The sequence below is a fragment of the Bombina bombina genome, chromosome 1 (assembly GCF_027579735.1).
Source record: "Bombina bombina isolate aBomBom1 chromosome 1, aBomBom1.pri, whole genome shotgun sequence".
NCBI lineage: Eukaryota > Metazoa > Chordata > Amphibia > Anura > Bombinatoridae > Bombina > Bombina bombina.
This window is the reverse complement of record NC_069499.1, coordinates 1,508,580,814-1,508,595,813: the sequence shown is the minus strand read 5'-3', so window position 1 is coordinate 1,508,595,813 and position 15,000 is coordinate 1,508,580,814. Positions and strand designations below refer to the sequence as shown.

General features: G+C 38.8%; 1 protein-coding gene across 1 annotated transcript in view; it reads right to left on the bottom strand.

Annotated features, from left to right (window-relative positions):
* The window catches only part of SMURF2 (SMAD specific E3 ubiquitin protein ligase 2), a 456,801-nt gene that overhangs the window by 122,317 nt on the left and 319,484 nt on the right, over nt 1-15,000 (bottom strand). The window contains exons 10-12 of the mRNA XM_053707978.1: nt 12,591-12,631; nt 3,446-3,476; nt 1,373-1,396 (exon numbers count right to left, since the gene is read on the bottom strand). Coding sequence (XP_053563953.1) covers nt 1,373-1,396; nt 3,446-3,476; nt 12,591-12,631 — 96 coding nt within the window. The remainder of the gene's footprint in view (nt 1-1,372; nt 1,397-3,445; nt 3,477-12,590; nt 12,632-15,000) is intronic.

Here is a 15,000-nt window from a genome sequence, read left to right as displayed (position 1 = left end):
GTGTAAAGGGATCGTAAAGGAGAGCATGAGCATATGTAACCACAGGAGAAAGGAGGGAGAAACACAAAACACACTGCAAGATACCAAGTCAAATTTAGAATTTGAGATGGATCGTTCAAGAATTTGTCAAATTCTGGTTTAGGCAAAATCTTTCTAGGAGTTTACCATTTTAAAACACCTACTGACATACATTAGGTTCTAATTAAAATACATGTATAAAAAAAACCAAATTAGGTACTAATTAAAATACATGTATTGAAATCCAAAGCCCTAGTTTCACAATGACTTAAAGGGCTATCAAAGTAAAAATTAATGTTTCATGATTCAGATGAAGAATGCAATTCGAAAAAAAACAAGCAACTTTTGAAATATACGGCACATTCTTTTTATATGCACATTTTCATAGGCTCTACCTTCTCCTGAGCATGTGCAAAAGTGCATATTATATGTATATCCATTTTGTAATTGGCTAAAAAGGCTGTCACATGATAAAGGGGTAGGGAAATTAGATTAACTTCAGAATTTGTGAAAAACTATTCTACTGCTTATTTTAAATTCAAAGTAAGTGGTATTGCATTGACTTTGTATTGTGCATTTGTCAATTGTTCGGTCCTCCTGTATTTAGCAGTCCTTTAAGAGGTTATGGAATACCTACTGTGGTTAAACAACGAGACATGGAGACAAGAATACTTAAAAGGGACATGAAACCCAAAAATGTATTTCATAATTCAGATAGAGAACACAATTTTAAACAACTTTCCATTTTACTTCTATTATTTAATTTGCTTCCTTCTCTTGTTATTCTTTGCTGAAAGGTTTATCCAGGTAAGCTCAGGAGCAGCAAAGAACTTAGGTTCTATTTGCCGATTGGTAGCTGCATATATATATATATACTGATTGTCATGGGCTCACCCATTTGTTCAGTTAGAAACCAGTAGTGCATTGCTGCTCCTTCAACAAATTATACCAAGAGAATGAAACAAATTAAATAGTAAATAAAGAAAATTAGTTATTTAAAATTGTATCATCTATCTGAATCATGAAAGAAAATTTTCATGTCCCTTTAAATATGTTTTATGGTATTTCCAGTGTACAAAATTGTATTAACACTGCCCATTCAGTAAACTTCTACAGATAAATCAAGCCTATTGCTGCCAGTGATATACAAAGGCCTCTACAAAATACATTTTGACAATGGCAAGAGGTGACACAATCCATGCAAGAACTAATTTAAAAAGGAGCATTAAACAAAGCCTATATATATATATATCACATTACCAGGAATAAAGCACAGTAACATTTCTACATAAAAATAAATGCTTAAATTAAAACCTTATAAATATATCTTTGCTGCAGCCAGATGTAAAAGAACTCGAAGTGGTCTAAAAAAAAATCACTACATTTCATTTTGTAAGTTCAAAAAATAAAATAATGAATGAACTTGTATATTTTTAAAGATGTTTAAAAAATTATGGTTCTTCCGTGTAAAAAACCCCCAAAAAAACGTACGTTATATGTCCTTAAAATTGGTCTTTGAACCTGTGTTATTTTAATTTCAATTCACTTTCACACCATTGAGAAGCCACTTTAATGCATGCGTTGGCATTCAACAAAATATCCACTGGGTTATTATAACTTAAAAAAACTTCTTTTAAGAAACTTAACATCACATACTTCTGGGGAACTTTCAGCTCATGTCAACACTAGCTATCAAAACTTACAAAAAAAATAAATAAATAAAAAATCCCATTTCCTAAGTGTCCTACCTAACTCCGCTCCAACAGCGGCAGAACACTATGCCTGTAATCCTACGTCAATAACGCTGTCTGTATGGCCTGTATGAAGGGGTGAGCTTGCTAACCTGTGTTTTTATTGGCAATGTGTGGAGTCCTAGTGCCTTGTACCTGGAATAGTCTGGACCACAGGAATGCAGTCTGCTTACATGGATTTAATAAATCCAGATAAGCAACAAACTATTGGTAACAAAGATGAATTGTAATAAAAAACAGACAAGACACTACAGTTGAGTCACAGAAGTTCTGACATCCTGAATTTAAAGTTCTCATAGAAATCTGCAACATATATAAGATAGCGTCCATTCCTTTTAAACAAATTAGTTCTATGTTATTTAAAAAGATAAATAAAATAAAAAAAAAACAAAAAAAAAAAACTTAATTTACAATCCCCCCCCCCCCCTGTACTGCAGAGTTTTTCAAATTATAGGGACAGAAAGGTCAAATTTGAAATGTGCATGGGTGCATTTTAATTTTAAATAGAAACATTTTTTTCAATATACTTCCATTAGCAAGAACCCTTCTAGTAAAAGTTATTAGCGTTTCAGCAGCATACGCACATATGCTATACATGTCTACAGGTTCAGGATACAAACACCATGTCTGGTCAGCGAGCTGGTGGTGGTGTGTATTGCACCAGTGAAGACTTCATTTGTTATATACAAGCGATTGCTGACTCTAAGGTGTGGCATTTGAATACTGGTGCACAAGGCGCCCACATATGTGCGTATGCTACTGAAAGACAGTAATAACTTAATGGAAACATTTTTGCTAATAGAAGTATATTGCAAAAATGCTTAATTTTAAATGATAATGCACCAACATATATTTCAATCTCAACCTTTCTATTCCTTTAAATGACAATAAAAGTGAATTTAAATGTATAAAGATTCCAAAAAAGAAAAATGCACTTCTATAAGAAATTTTCAGCCTCATTATGTTTAACAGCTCTGTGTTCCACTACCATTGTAAAATCCAAAATCAATACTGGATTAATTAACAGGAGTATAATTCACAGCTCAGTATGCCACTGTGATTTTTAAGCTAAATCAACTAGGAAAGGATTCCCTAAAGGCATGTTCTAATGCCAAAAATTGCATGCTCTAATTTGTTAGTAATGTAACAATTGCATGTGCTAGCCCTGTTGTTTAACCTAGACAAATAGGTTAAACACATAGGTAACATCCTGCTTGAGAGCTGTAACAATTGCAAATCATGAGTAGAACACAGCTGGTGATTGGAGGATCACATGGGTGCGACTATGGATAGCTCATCTGTAGTATCCTGCTTGGGAGATGCAATGCATTTAAAACTAAAACATGCAGAATCATGATTGACAGCCCCTTGCAACCTCGCCACAAACAATTTGAAAAAAGGACCCAATTAATTCAATAACATGGATAATTGTTTACATGGATTCAGACGAATGTAACAAAACAACAAAAAAACTAAATTTTCCACAGTCAGAAAACAAATTAGTTTTACAGGGATGTGAAACAAAGAGCATACATTTTATTTTTCAATTTACGTCTATTATCAAAGTTGTTTTGTTCCCATGGTATTATTTGTTGAAGAGATACCCTAGGTAGGTGTCTGGACCACTACATGGCAGGAAATAAGGGTGTCATCTAGTGCACTTGCAAATGGATAACATTCTTGCAAAAATGCTGCTATTTAGTGCTCCTGCAAGCAACTGAGCATACGTCCCAAAATATAGCAATTTAATTAATAAAATTGTAAAATAGATACATTAGAAAGTTGTTTAAAAATGCATGCTGACTGAATCATGAAAAAAACTTTTGGGTTTCATATCCCTTTAATGAAAAACTTTTAAACTTTTATTGTGGTGCTGCTGCTGGCTTGTAGCAATAGTGGAGCAATGTATTTTGTTAAACAAATTCTGGACTAATCCTAGAACAAATACCAGATAAAAGGATTTTCTGGATTGTCTGAGCACATGTACAATAATTATATAAAACCTTTTTTCAGACATGAGGCCTCGGAATTCTTCACTAATAAGTAAAGTTTTATGTAGAATTAAACAGTCAATATAACAATAAGCTGGGAAACAAAAAAATTAAATCAGGTTAAAATTTCTAAAGTTACAAACATTAACTAAGTGCAGAGATAAGGATAAGGCAAAAAGTTTTAAAAAGTTGTATTTTTCTTTTAAAAACTTTATTTGATGAGGCGCACTCATGAGCATATAGCAATGCAAAATATATTACATATGTAGGAAAAATGTATACATTGTATTAGATACAAGACATTGATAAGGTGTTATTCCATCTTAAGTCCAGTGAGTGGTTTGTGATAGTCCTGTATTTATTTGGCCAAGAAGCCATAGCTCAAGGTCCTTCCTCTCGCTTTTTCCTTTTTTTTTTTATTAAAGGGACAGTAAAGTCAAAACTAAACTTTCATGATTCAGATAGGGCATGCAATTTTAAACAACTTTCCAATTTACATTTATCATCAAATTTGCTTTGTTCCCTTGGTGGTATTTTTGAAAAGCTAAACCTAGCTAGGCTCAAACCGATTTCTAAACAGTTGAAAACCGCCTCCTAGCTCAGAGCATTTTGAAAGTTTTTCACAGTTAGACTGTGCTAGTTCACATGTGTCATATAGATAACATTGTGCTCACTCCCGTGAAGTTATTTAGGAGTCTTCACTGATTGACTACACTGCATGTCTGTCAAAGGCACTTAGATAAGGAGGCTGTCTGCAAAGGCTTAGATACAAGGAAATCACAGAGGTAAAAAGTATATTAATATAACTGTGTTGGTTATGCAAAAACGGGGAATGGGTAATAAAGGGATTATCTATCTTTTTAAATAAGAAACATTTTGGTGTAGACTGTCCCTTTAAATAACATAACATAAATAAATAAATAATAATAATAATAATAATAAACATAATAACATAGATAAACCTTGGAATAAACAGTACTTACACAGGGCGCCCCCAGACCACCAACCACAGATTTATCGGTTAGGATAGTGTAAATTTGAGATATAGTATACTGAAATAGTTTATGTTGTGTTATTTGAGAAACACCATTGTCCCCTAATATTTTCGTTTAGGATTAATTCACTGTTTTTAAATGGGTATAGGACTCTTTCTCTAACATTTTCTGGCAAACATAATAGGTAAGTTTCCCATTTTTTAATGAATCTAGATATTCTCTTTTCAATGTTCCCCTTTATATATGCTTGATCTATAAGCATCTGAGTATGTATTTTAGTGAGTAATTGTTCGAATGGTAGAGTTTTCCTATCTGTCCAGTTCTGTAGTATCAGTTGCCTTGCGATTACTATAGTTTATGTTGATTAAATTATCGTGCTTTTGTGTGTTGTTCTCAGGGATAAAAAAACCAGGATTAGTTGTGCTGAAAGGGATAACTGTTTTTTAGTTGTTTTTGTCAACCAATACATTATTTTGCTCCAGAACCACTTTAATTTTGGACAATCCCAAAACAAATGGATCCAGTCAGGATTTGTTCGACTACATTTGACACAGATGTCCTTTGCTTCTGGTACCCAATTTAGACCTAAGGGCGGGGGTAATGTATGCTAAAGAATTTTGGTATGTGTTTCTCGCAGATTTGCAGATAATGTTAGTTTCTTAACTATTTCAAAGCTGTCAGCAAGACGTTCCTGATCAACCTCAATGATTCTGTAATTGAGCCATTTCATTAAAGGGACACTGAACCCAAATTCTTTTTCTTTCATGATTCAGACAGAGCATGCAATTTTAAGCAAATTTCTAATTTACTCCTATTATCAATGTTTCTTTGTTCTCTTGCTATCTTTATTTTAAAAGCAGGAATGTAAATCTTAGCAGCCAGCCCATTTTAGGTTCAGCACCATGGATTGCTTATTGGAGGCTTACATTTACCCACCAATAAGCCAGCATAACCCAGGTACTCAACCAAAAATGGGCCGACTCCTATGCATCACATTCCTGCTTTTTAAATAAAGATAGCAAGAGAGAACAAAGAAAAATTCATAATAGAAGTAAATTAGAAAGTTGCTTAAAATTGCATGCTCTATCTGAATCATGAAAGAAAAAAACTTGGGTTTAGTGTCCCTTTAATATTTTTTGAGTGATAAGAGTGTCATGGTGTTTGAGAATGAGTTCACATACATTTGCTAATTTGTATGAGCCCTGTTTGGCCAACGTGCATAATGTGTTAATATTATTGGTTTCCGTGTTGAGAAGGCCATCTGTTATTAGTTTTGTGAACCTGTGTGTGTTCGGGAGTTGATAAGTGGTTTGTAACTCCTGAAAGGAGTGAATTTCAAGGGTTAATGGATTAAAGAGCAGACCAATTTTAGTGCGGTGTTTTGCCTGCCAATTTGTAAATACTTCTGTGGTGTACCCTGGCAGAAAGTGTAAATTACCTTGAATGAGAAGAAATTAGCTGGTAGTGAATCATACTTTGGCCCAGGCTCTTAAGGAATCTCTGAATAGCAAATGTGTTTGAATTCCTGGAGGCAAAGTGTTTAGTTTTGCATCGGGTAAAAAGGCTAGGTGTATTGGGTGAAGAAGACTTCTAAAGTAGGTACTGTGAAACGTTCATTCCCAACCAGCCAGTCCATCACTATATTTGTCAATGTTGCCCAGTAATACCAGATAATGTACGGAAGGCGCAGCCCACCTTTAGTGAATGGCATGACCAGACTAGACCTGCCTATCCTTCATTTCTTGCCTCTCCAAATAAATTGATCTAAAGCAGATTGTATTGTTTTGGCGTCTCGTTGCGTCAAAAGCAGGGGAAGCATCTGTAAAGGATTAAGTATCTTGGGTAGGGATATCATTTAAAAAAGTGAATTCTACCAGTCAATGATAGGGGAAGTTTATCCCATCCTTGCAGTAAATTTTTTTATATTTGAGATTGTCTTACCTTTGTTTAATGAATATATTTTGTCTGGGTCTATGTGCATTTGTATGCCAAGGTACTTGAATGAACCCTCTGTTATTTGAAGGCCGGTATTGTTAAGTGTATTATGTTTTGAGTTTTTAAGCCAGGTGACCTCTGATTTATCTTTGTTAATTTTGTATCCCAAAAAGGTACTGAATGTATCAATGATATCAAGGAGTTTGTGTACGTTTGAATGGATTTCTAATAAATAAGAGGAGGTTGTCTGCATACAATGGTAAGTGTTGTCTATGACCTTTGATGTCTATTCCTTCACTATGTTGTCTAATGTAGCAGGCCAGTGGCTCTATAGCCAAGTCAAAGAGTAGTGGGGAAAGGGGGCATCCCTGTCGGGTCCCTCTTTGTAAACCGAAGGGGGAGGACAATCCTCAATTTATTATTATCCAAGCTTTAGGGGCTTTGTATAGTTTTTGTACGAGAGTGAAAAAAGTGCCAGTTATGCTGAAGCGTTCCATGGCTGTGTATAGGTGGTCCCATTCAATCCTGTCAAAAGCATGCCTGTTGGCGCTAGATGCAGAAAAAGCGTCTTGAAGGTTTGACTGGGAATCATACCAATAATAGGAAGATATTGCCAGGGTTTTTCTTATGTTAAGGGGACACTAAACCCAAATTTTTTCTTTCATGATTCAGATAGAGAATGGAATTTCTCCAACATAGGTGTGTCCGGTCCACGGCGTCATCCTTACTTGTGGGATATTCTCTTCCCCAACAGGAAATGGCAAAGAGCCCAGCAAAGCTGGTCACATGATCCCTCCTAGGCTCCGCCTACCCCAGTCATTCTCTTTGCCGTTGTACAGGCAACATCTCCACGGAGATGGCTTAGAGTTTTTTAGTGTTTAACTGTAGTTTTTCATTATTCAATCAAGAGTTTGTTATTTTCAAATAGTGCTGGTACGTACTATTTACTCAGAAACAGAAAAGAGATGAAGAATTCTGTTTGTATGAGGAAAATGATTTTAGCAACCGTAACTAAAATCCATGGCTGTTCCACACAGGACTGTTGAGAGCAATTAACTTCAGTTGGGGGAACAGAGTGCAGTCTCTTACTGCTTGAGGTATGACACATTCTAACAAGACGATGTAATGCTGGAAGCTGTCATTTTCCCTATGGGATCCGGTAAGCCATGTTTATTACGATTGTAAATAAGGGCTTCACAAGGGCTTATTTAAACTGTAGACCTTTTCTGGGCTAAATCGATTGATTATTAACACATATTTAGCCTTGAGGAATCATTTTATCTGGGTATTTTGATATAATAATATCGGCAGGCACTGTTTTAGACACCTTATTCTTTAGGGGCTTTCCCAAAGCATAGGCAGAGTCTCATTTTCGCGCCGGTGTTGCGCACTTGTTTTTGAGAGGCATGGCATGCAGTCGCATGTGAGAGGAGCTCTGATACTTATAAAGGACTTCTGAAGGCGTCATTTGGTATCGTATTCCCCTTTGGGTTTGGTTGGGTCTCAGCAAAGCAGATACCAGGGACTGTAAAGGGGTTAAAGCTTAAAACGGCTCCGGTTCCGTTATTTTAAGGGTTAAAGCTTCCAAAATTGGTGTGCAATATTTTCAAAGCTTTAAGACGCTGTGGTGAAAATTTGGTGAATTTTGAACAATTCCTTCATGTTTTTTCGCAATTGCAGTAATAAAGTGTGTTCAGTTTAAAATTTAAAGTGACAGTAACGGTTTTATTTTAAAACGTTTTTTGTACTTTCTGATCAAGTTTATGCCTGTTTAACATGTCTGAGCTACCAGATAGACTGTGTTCTGAATGTGGGGAAGCCAGAATTCCTATTCATTTAAATAAATGTGATTTATGTGATAATGACAATGATGCCCAAGATGATTCCTCAAGTGAGGGGAGTAAGCATGGTACTGCATCATTCCCTCCTTCGTCTACACGAGTCTTGCCCACTCAGGAGGCCCCTAGTACATCTAGCGCGCCAATACTCCTTACTATGCAACAATTAACGGCTGTAATGGATAATTCTGTCAAAAACATTTTAGCCAAAATGAACCCTTGTCAGCGTAAGCGTGGCTGCTCTGTTTTAGTTACTGAAGAGCATGACGACGCTGATATTAATATCTCTGAAGGGCCCCTAACCCAATCTGAGGGGGCCAGGGAGGTTTTGTCTGAGGGAGAAATTACTGATTTAGGGAACATTTCTCAGCAGGCTGAATCTGATGTGATTACATTTAAATTTAAATTGGAACATCTCCGCATTTTGCTTAAGGAGGTATTATCCACTCTGGATGATTGTGAAAATTTAGTCATCCCAGAGAAACTATGTAAAATGGACAAGTTCTTAGAGGTGCCGGGGCTCCCAGAAGCTTTTCCTATACCCAAGCGGGTGGCGGACATTGTTAATAAAGAATGGGAAAGGTCCGGTATTCCTTTCGTCCCTCCCCCCATATTTAAAAAATTGTTTCCTATGGTCGACCCTAGAAAGGACTTATGGCAGTCAGTCCCCAAGGTCGAGGGAGCGGTTTCTACTTTAAACAAACGCACCACTATTCCCATAGAGGATAGTTGTGCTTTCAAAGATCCTATGGATAAAAAATTAGAAGGTTTGCTTAAAAAGATGTTTGTTCAGCAGGGTTACCTTCTACAACCCATTTCATGCATTGTCCCTGTCACTACTGCCGCATATTTCTGGTTTGATGAACTGCTTAAGGTGCTCGATAGTGACTCTCCTCCTTATGAGGAGATTATGGACAGAATCAATGCTCTCAAATTGGCTAATTCTTTCACTCTAGACGCCTCTTTGCAATTGGCTAAGTTAGCGGCTAAGAACTCTGGGTTTGCTATTGTGGCGCGCAGAGCGCTTTGGTTGAAATCTTGGTCGGCTGATGCGTCTTCCAAGAACAAGCTACTAAACATTCCTTTCAAGGGGAAAACGTTGTTTGGTCCTGACTTGAAAGAGATTATCTCTGATATCACTGGGGGTAAGGGCCACGCCCTTCCTCAGGATCGGCCTTTCAAGGCAAAAAATAGACCTAATTTTCGTCCCTTTCGTAAAAACGGACCAGCCCAAGGTGCTACGTCCTCTAAGCAAGAGGGTAATTCTTCTCAGGCCAAGCCAGCTTGGAGACCAATGCAAGGCTGGAACAAGGGAAAGCAGGCCAAGAAACCTGCCACTGCTACCAAGACAGCATGAAATATTGGCCCCCGATCCGGGACCGGATCTGGTGGGGGGCAGACTCTCTCTCTTCGCTCAGGCTTGGGCAAGAGATGTTCTGGATCCTTGGGCGCTAGAAATAGTCTCCCAGGGTTATCTTCTGGAATTCAAGGGACTTCCCCCAAGGGGGAGGTTCCACAGGTCGCAGTTGTCTTCAGACCACATAAAAAGACAGGCGGTCTTACATTGTGTAGAAGACCTGTTAAAAATGGGAGTGATTCATCCTGTTCCATTAAGAGAACAAGGGATGGGGTTCTACTCCAATCTGTTCATAGTTCCCAAAAAAGAGGGAACGTTCAGACCAATCCTAGATCTCAAGATCTTAAACAAATTTCTCAAGGTCCCATCGTTCAAGATGGAAACCATTCGAACTATCCTTCCTTCCATCCAGGAAGGTCAATTCATGACCACGGTGGATTTAAAGGATGCGTATCTACATATTCCTATCCACAAGGAACATCATCGGTTCCTAAGGTTTGCATTCCTGGACAAACATTACCAGTTCGTGGCGCTTCCTTTCGGATTAGCCACTGCTCCAAGGATTTTCACAAAGGTACTAGGGTCCCTTCTAGCGGTGCTAAGACCAAGGGGCATTGCAGTAGTACCTTACCTGGACGACATTCTGATTCAAGCGTCGTCCCTTCCTCAAGCAAAGGCTCACACGGACATTGTCCTGGCCTTTCTCAGATCTCACGGCTGGAAAGTGAACGTGGAAAAGAGTTCTCTATCCCCGTCAACAAGGGTTCCCTTCTTGGGAACAATTATAGACTCCTTAGAAATGAGGATCTTTCTAACAGAGGCCAGAAAAACAAAGCTTCTGGACTCTTGTCGGATACTTCATTCCGTTCCTCTTCCTTCCATAGCTCAGTGCATGGAAGTGATCGGGTTGATGGTGGCGGCGATGGACATAGTTCCTTTTGCGCGCATTCATCTAAGACCATTACAACTGTGCATGCTCAGTCAGTGGAATGGGGACTATACAGACTTGTCTCCGAAGATACAAGTAAATCAGAAGACCAGAGACTCACTCCGTTGGTGGCTGTCCCTGGACAATCTGTCTCAAGGGATGATGTTCCACAGACCAGAGTGGGTCATTGTCACGACCGACGCCAGTCTGATAGGCTGGGGCGCGGTCTGGGGATCCCTGAAAGCTCAGGGTCTTTGGTCTCGGGAAGAATCTCTTCTACCGATAAATATTCTGGAACTGAGAGCGATATTCAATGCGCTCCAGGCCTGGCCCCAGCTTGCGAGGACCAGGTTCATTCGGTTTCAATCAGACAACATGACGACTGTTGCGTACATCAACCATCAGGGGGGAACAAGGAGTTCCCTAGCGATGGAAGAAGTAACCAAAATTATTCTTTGGGCGGAGTCTCACTCCTGCCACCTGTCTGCTATCCACATCCCAGGAGTGGAAAATTGGGAAGCGGATTTTCTGAGTCGTCAGACATTGCATCCGGGGGAGTGGGAACTCCATCCGGAAATCTTTGCCCAAGTCACTCACCTGTGGGGCATTCCAGACATGGATCTGATGGCCTCTCGTCAGAACTTCAAAGTTCCTTGCTACGGGGCCAGATCCAGGGATCCGAAGGCGGCTCTAGTGGATGCACTAGTAGCACCTTGGACCTTCAAACTAGCTTATGTGTTCCCGCCATTTCCTCTCATCCCCAGGCTGATAGCCAGGATCAAGCAGGAGAGGGCGTCGGTGATTTTGATAGCTCCTGCGTGGCCACGCAGGACTTGGTATGCAGATCTGGTGAATATGTCATCGGCTCCACCTTGGAAGCTACCTTTGAGACGAGACCTTCTTGTTCAGGGTCCGTTCGAACATCCGAATCTGGTTTCACTCCAGCTGACTGCGTGGAGATTGAACGCTTGATTTTATCGAAGCGAGGGTTCTCAGATTCTGTGATCGATACTCTTGTTCAGGCCAGAAAGCCTGTGACTAGAAAGATTTACCACAAAATTTGGAAAAAATATATCTGTTGGTGTGAATCTAAAGGATTCCCTTGGGACAAGGTTAAGATTCCTAGGATTCTATCCTTCCTTCAAGAAGGATTGGAAAAAGGATTATCGGCAAGTTCCCTGAAGGGACAGATTTCTGCCTTGTCGGTATTACTTCACAAAAAGCTGGCAGCTGTGCCAGATGTTCAAGCCTTTGTTCAGGCTCTGGTTAGAATCAAGCCTGTTTACAAACCTTTGACTCCTCCTTGGAGTCTCAATTTAGTTCTTTCAGTTCTTCAGGGGGTTCCGTTTGAACCCTTACATTCCGTTGATATTAAGTTATTATCTTGGAAAGTTTTGTTTTTAGTTGCGATTTCTTCTGCTAGAAGAGTCTCAGAATTATCTGCTCTGCAGTGTTCTCCTCCTTATCTGGTGTTCCATGCAGATAAGGTGGTTTTACGTACTAAACCTGGTTTTCTTCCAAAAGTTGTTTCTAACAAAAACATTAACCAGGAGATTATCGTACCTTCTCTGTGTCCAAAACCAGTTTCAAAGAAGGAACGTTTGTTGCACAATTTGGATGTTGTTCGCGCTCTAAAATTCTATTTAGATGCTACAAAGGATTTTAGACAAACATCTTCCTTGTTTGTTGTTTATTCAGGTAAAAGGAGAGGTCAAAAAGCAACTTCTACCTCTCTCTCTTTTTGGATTAAAAGCATCATCAGATTGGCTTACGAGACTGCCGGACGGCAGCCTCCCGAAAGAATCACAGCTCATTCCACTAGGGCTGTGGCTTCCACATGGGCCTTCAAGAACGAGGCTTCTGTTGATCAGATATGTAGGGCAGCGACTTGGTCTTCACTGCACACTTTTACCAAATTTTACAAGTTTGATACTTTTGCTTCTTCTGAGGCTATTTTTGGGAGAAAGGTTTTGCAAGCCGTGGTGCCTTCCATTTAGGTGACCTGATTTGCTCCCTCCCTTCATCCGTGTCCTAAAGCTTTGGTATTGGTTCCCACAAGTAAGGATGACGCCGTGGACCGGACACACCTATGTTGGAGAAAACAGAATTTATGTTTACCTGATAAATTTCTTTCTCCAACGGTGTGTCCGGTCCACGGCCCGCCCTGGTTTTTTTTTTTTAATCAGGTCTGATATTTTATTTTCTTTAACTACAGTCACCACGGTACCATATGGTTTCTCCTATGCAAATATTCCTCCTTAACGTCGGTCGAATGACTGGGGTAGGCGGAGCCTAGGAGGGATCATGTGACCAGCTTTGCTGGGCTCTTTGCCATTTCCTGTTGGGGAAGAGAATATCCCACAAGTAAGGATGACGCCGTGGACCGGACACACCGTTGGAGAAAGAAATTTATCAGGTAAACATAAATTCTGTTTTTAAGCAACTTTCTAACTCCTATTATCAATTTTTCTTCGTTATCTTGCTATTTTTATTTGAAAAAGAAGGCATCTAAGCTAAGGAATCAAATTTTGGTTGAGAACCCTGGACTGTTTATTGGTGCTGTCCAATCAGTAAGGACAACCCAGGATGTTCACCAAAAATGGTCCGACATTTAAACTTACATTCTTGCTTTTCAAATAAAGATACCAAAAGAATGAAGAAATTTTGATAATAGGAGTAAATTAGAAAGTTGCTTAAAATGGCACACTATCTGAATCATGAAAGAAAAAATTTGGGTTCAGTGTCCATTTAACTACAGAGGAACGTCCTGTAACAAATCCCATTATTCTACTAGATAGGGGGCGCCCTTATAAGGATATACAATCCAAGTGAACAAATAATTAGAAGAATAATAAAAAATAATAATTGGAACAGTAATATAAAATGATGAGAATTATTGCCTATATTATATCTGGCACAGGTGAGAACCAAATCTAATCCACAATCAACTAACAAATTAATAATAATTATATTAACAGTATTGACAGTATTAGAACAGTATTAATCCAATAACAATTGATTTCACACTGTTAGAAAGATAAATGAGAGTCTCTTATTATGAAGTAGCTATAATGTAGGCAGCAATCTGGAGAGAACCCGGCCTGGATCCCAGGATGGCAATCTATAAGCAAGAAAAAAAGACAGATGCGCCACATGGCCCAATATTGTTTGCTCCAAACGGTGTGTATAATAAAGATGTGCAAGATTACACTCACATGTATTAAAGCACTCCAAATAGTGCCGTGGGAGCAGTCTGGGATCTATAACAGTCACCCAGCAGACCAACCTCTTGGAAGGAATGGATAATCTGTATTGTGGAGATACAAGAAGCCACAAAAGTGCCTATATGGCCTAGTACAGTTTGGACCCAGGAGTATATATTGTGTATGGTATAATATATACTCACATTTGATGTTGCATTTCCAATGATGCTAGTCAGACAGGAAGGGATCAATACAGTCACCCAACAGACTTTAACAAGGCAAACAGCATTTGGCAGAGTCCCAAGGTATCCAGTGGGTCAGATAGATATTGATCCAAACAGGTGTATAATATGTATTAATACTTTCCCCTTCTGGTGAACCGCAGCCATCCCACAGTCTCTCCCAAGGTCTGTGTGAATAGATCAGGTGTGCTAGCTGGAGGCGCTGGTTCAGCTTGTATCAGTCGTTGGTATCTTCCTTTTCTTCCTCGTTGTATAACTCTAGGTGCAAAATAGTGGTGCTGAAATATCAGACAATACACCATAAAAAGGTGAATATCTACTCACAGTGTATATTGCAGGTTACCGGCTCCTTCCCAATATGAAAAAACAATATCACAGATTCAGTAAAAAAGTTTGTCTTTATTTGGCCAAATAAAGACAAACTTTTTTACTGAATCTGTGATATTGTTTTTTCATATTGGGAAGGAGCCGGTAACCTGCAATATACACTGTGAGTAGATATTCACCTTTGTATGGTATATTGTCTGATATTTCAGCACCACTATTTTGCACCTAGAGTTATACAACCGAGGAAGGAAAGGAAGATACCAACGACTGATACAAGCTGAACCAGCGCCTCCAGCTAGCACACCTGATCCAAAGAATACAATGCAGCAAGTGTTTTTATATATAAAAGTAACAAACTTTACTTAAAATAGTTAAAAACAAGCGACGCATTTCTCAGCAACAAGCTGTTTCATCA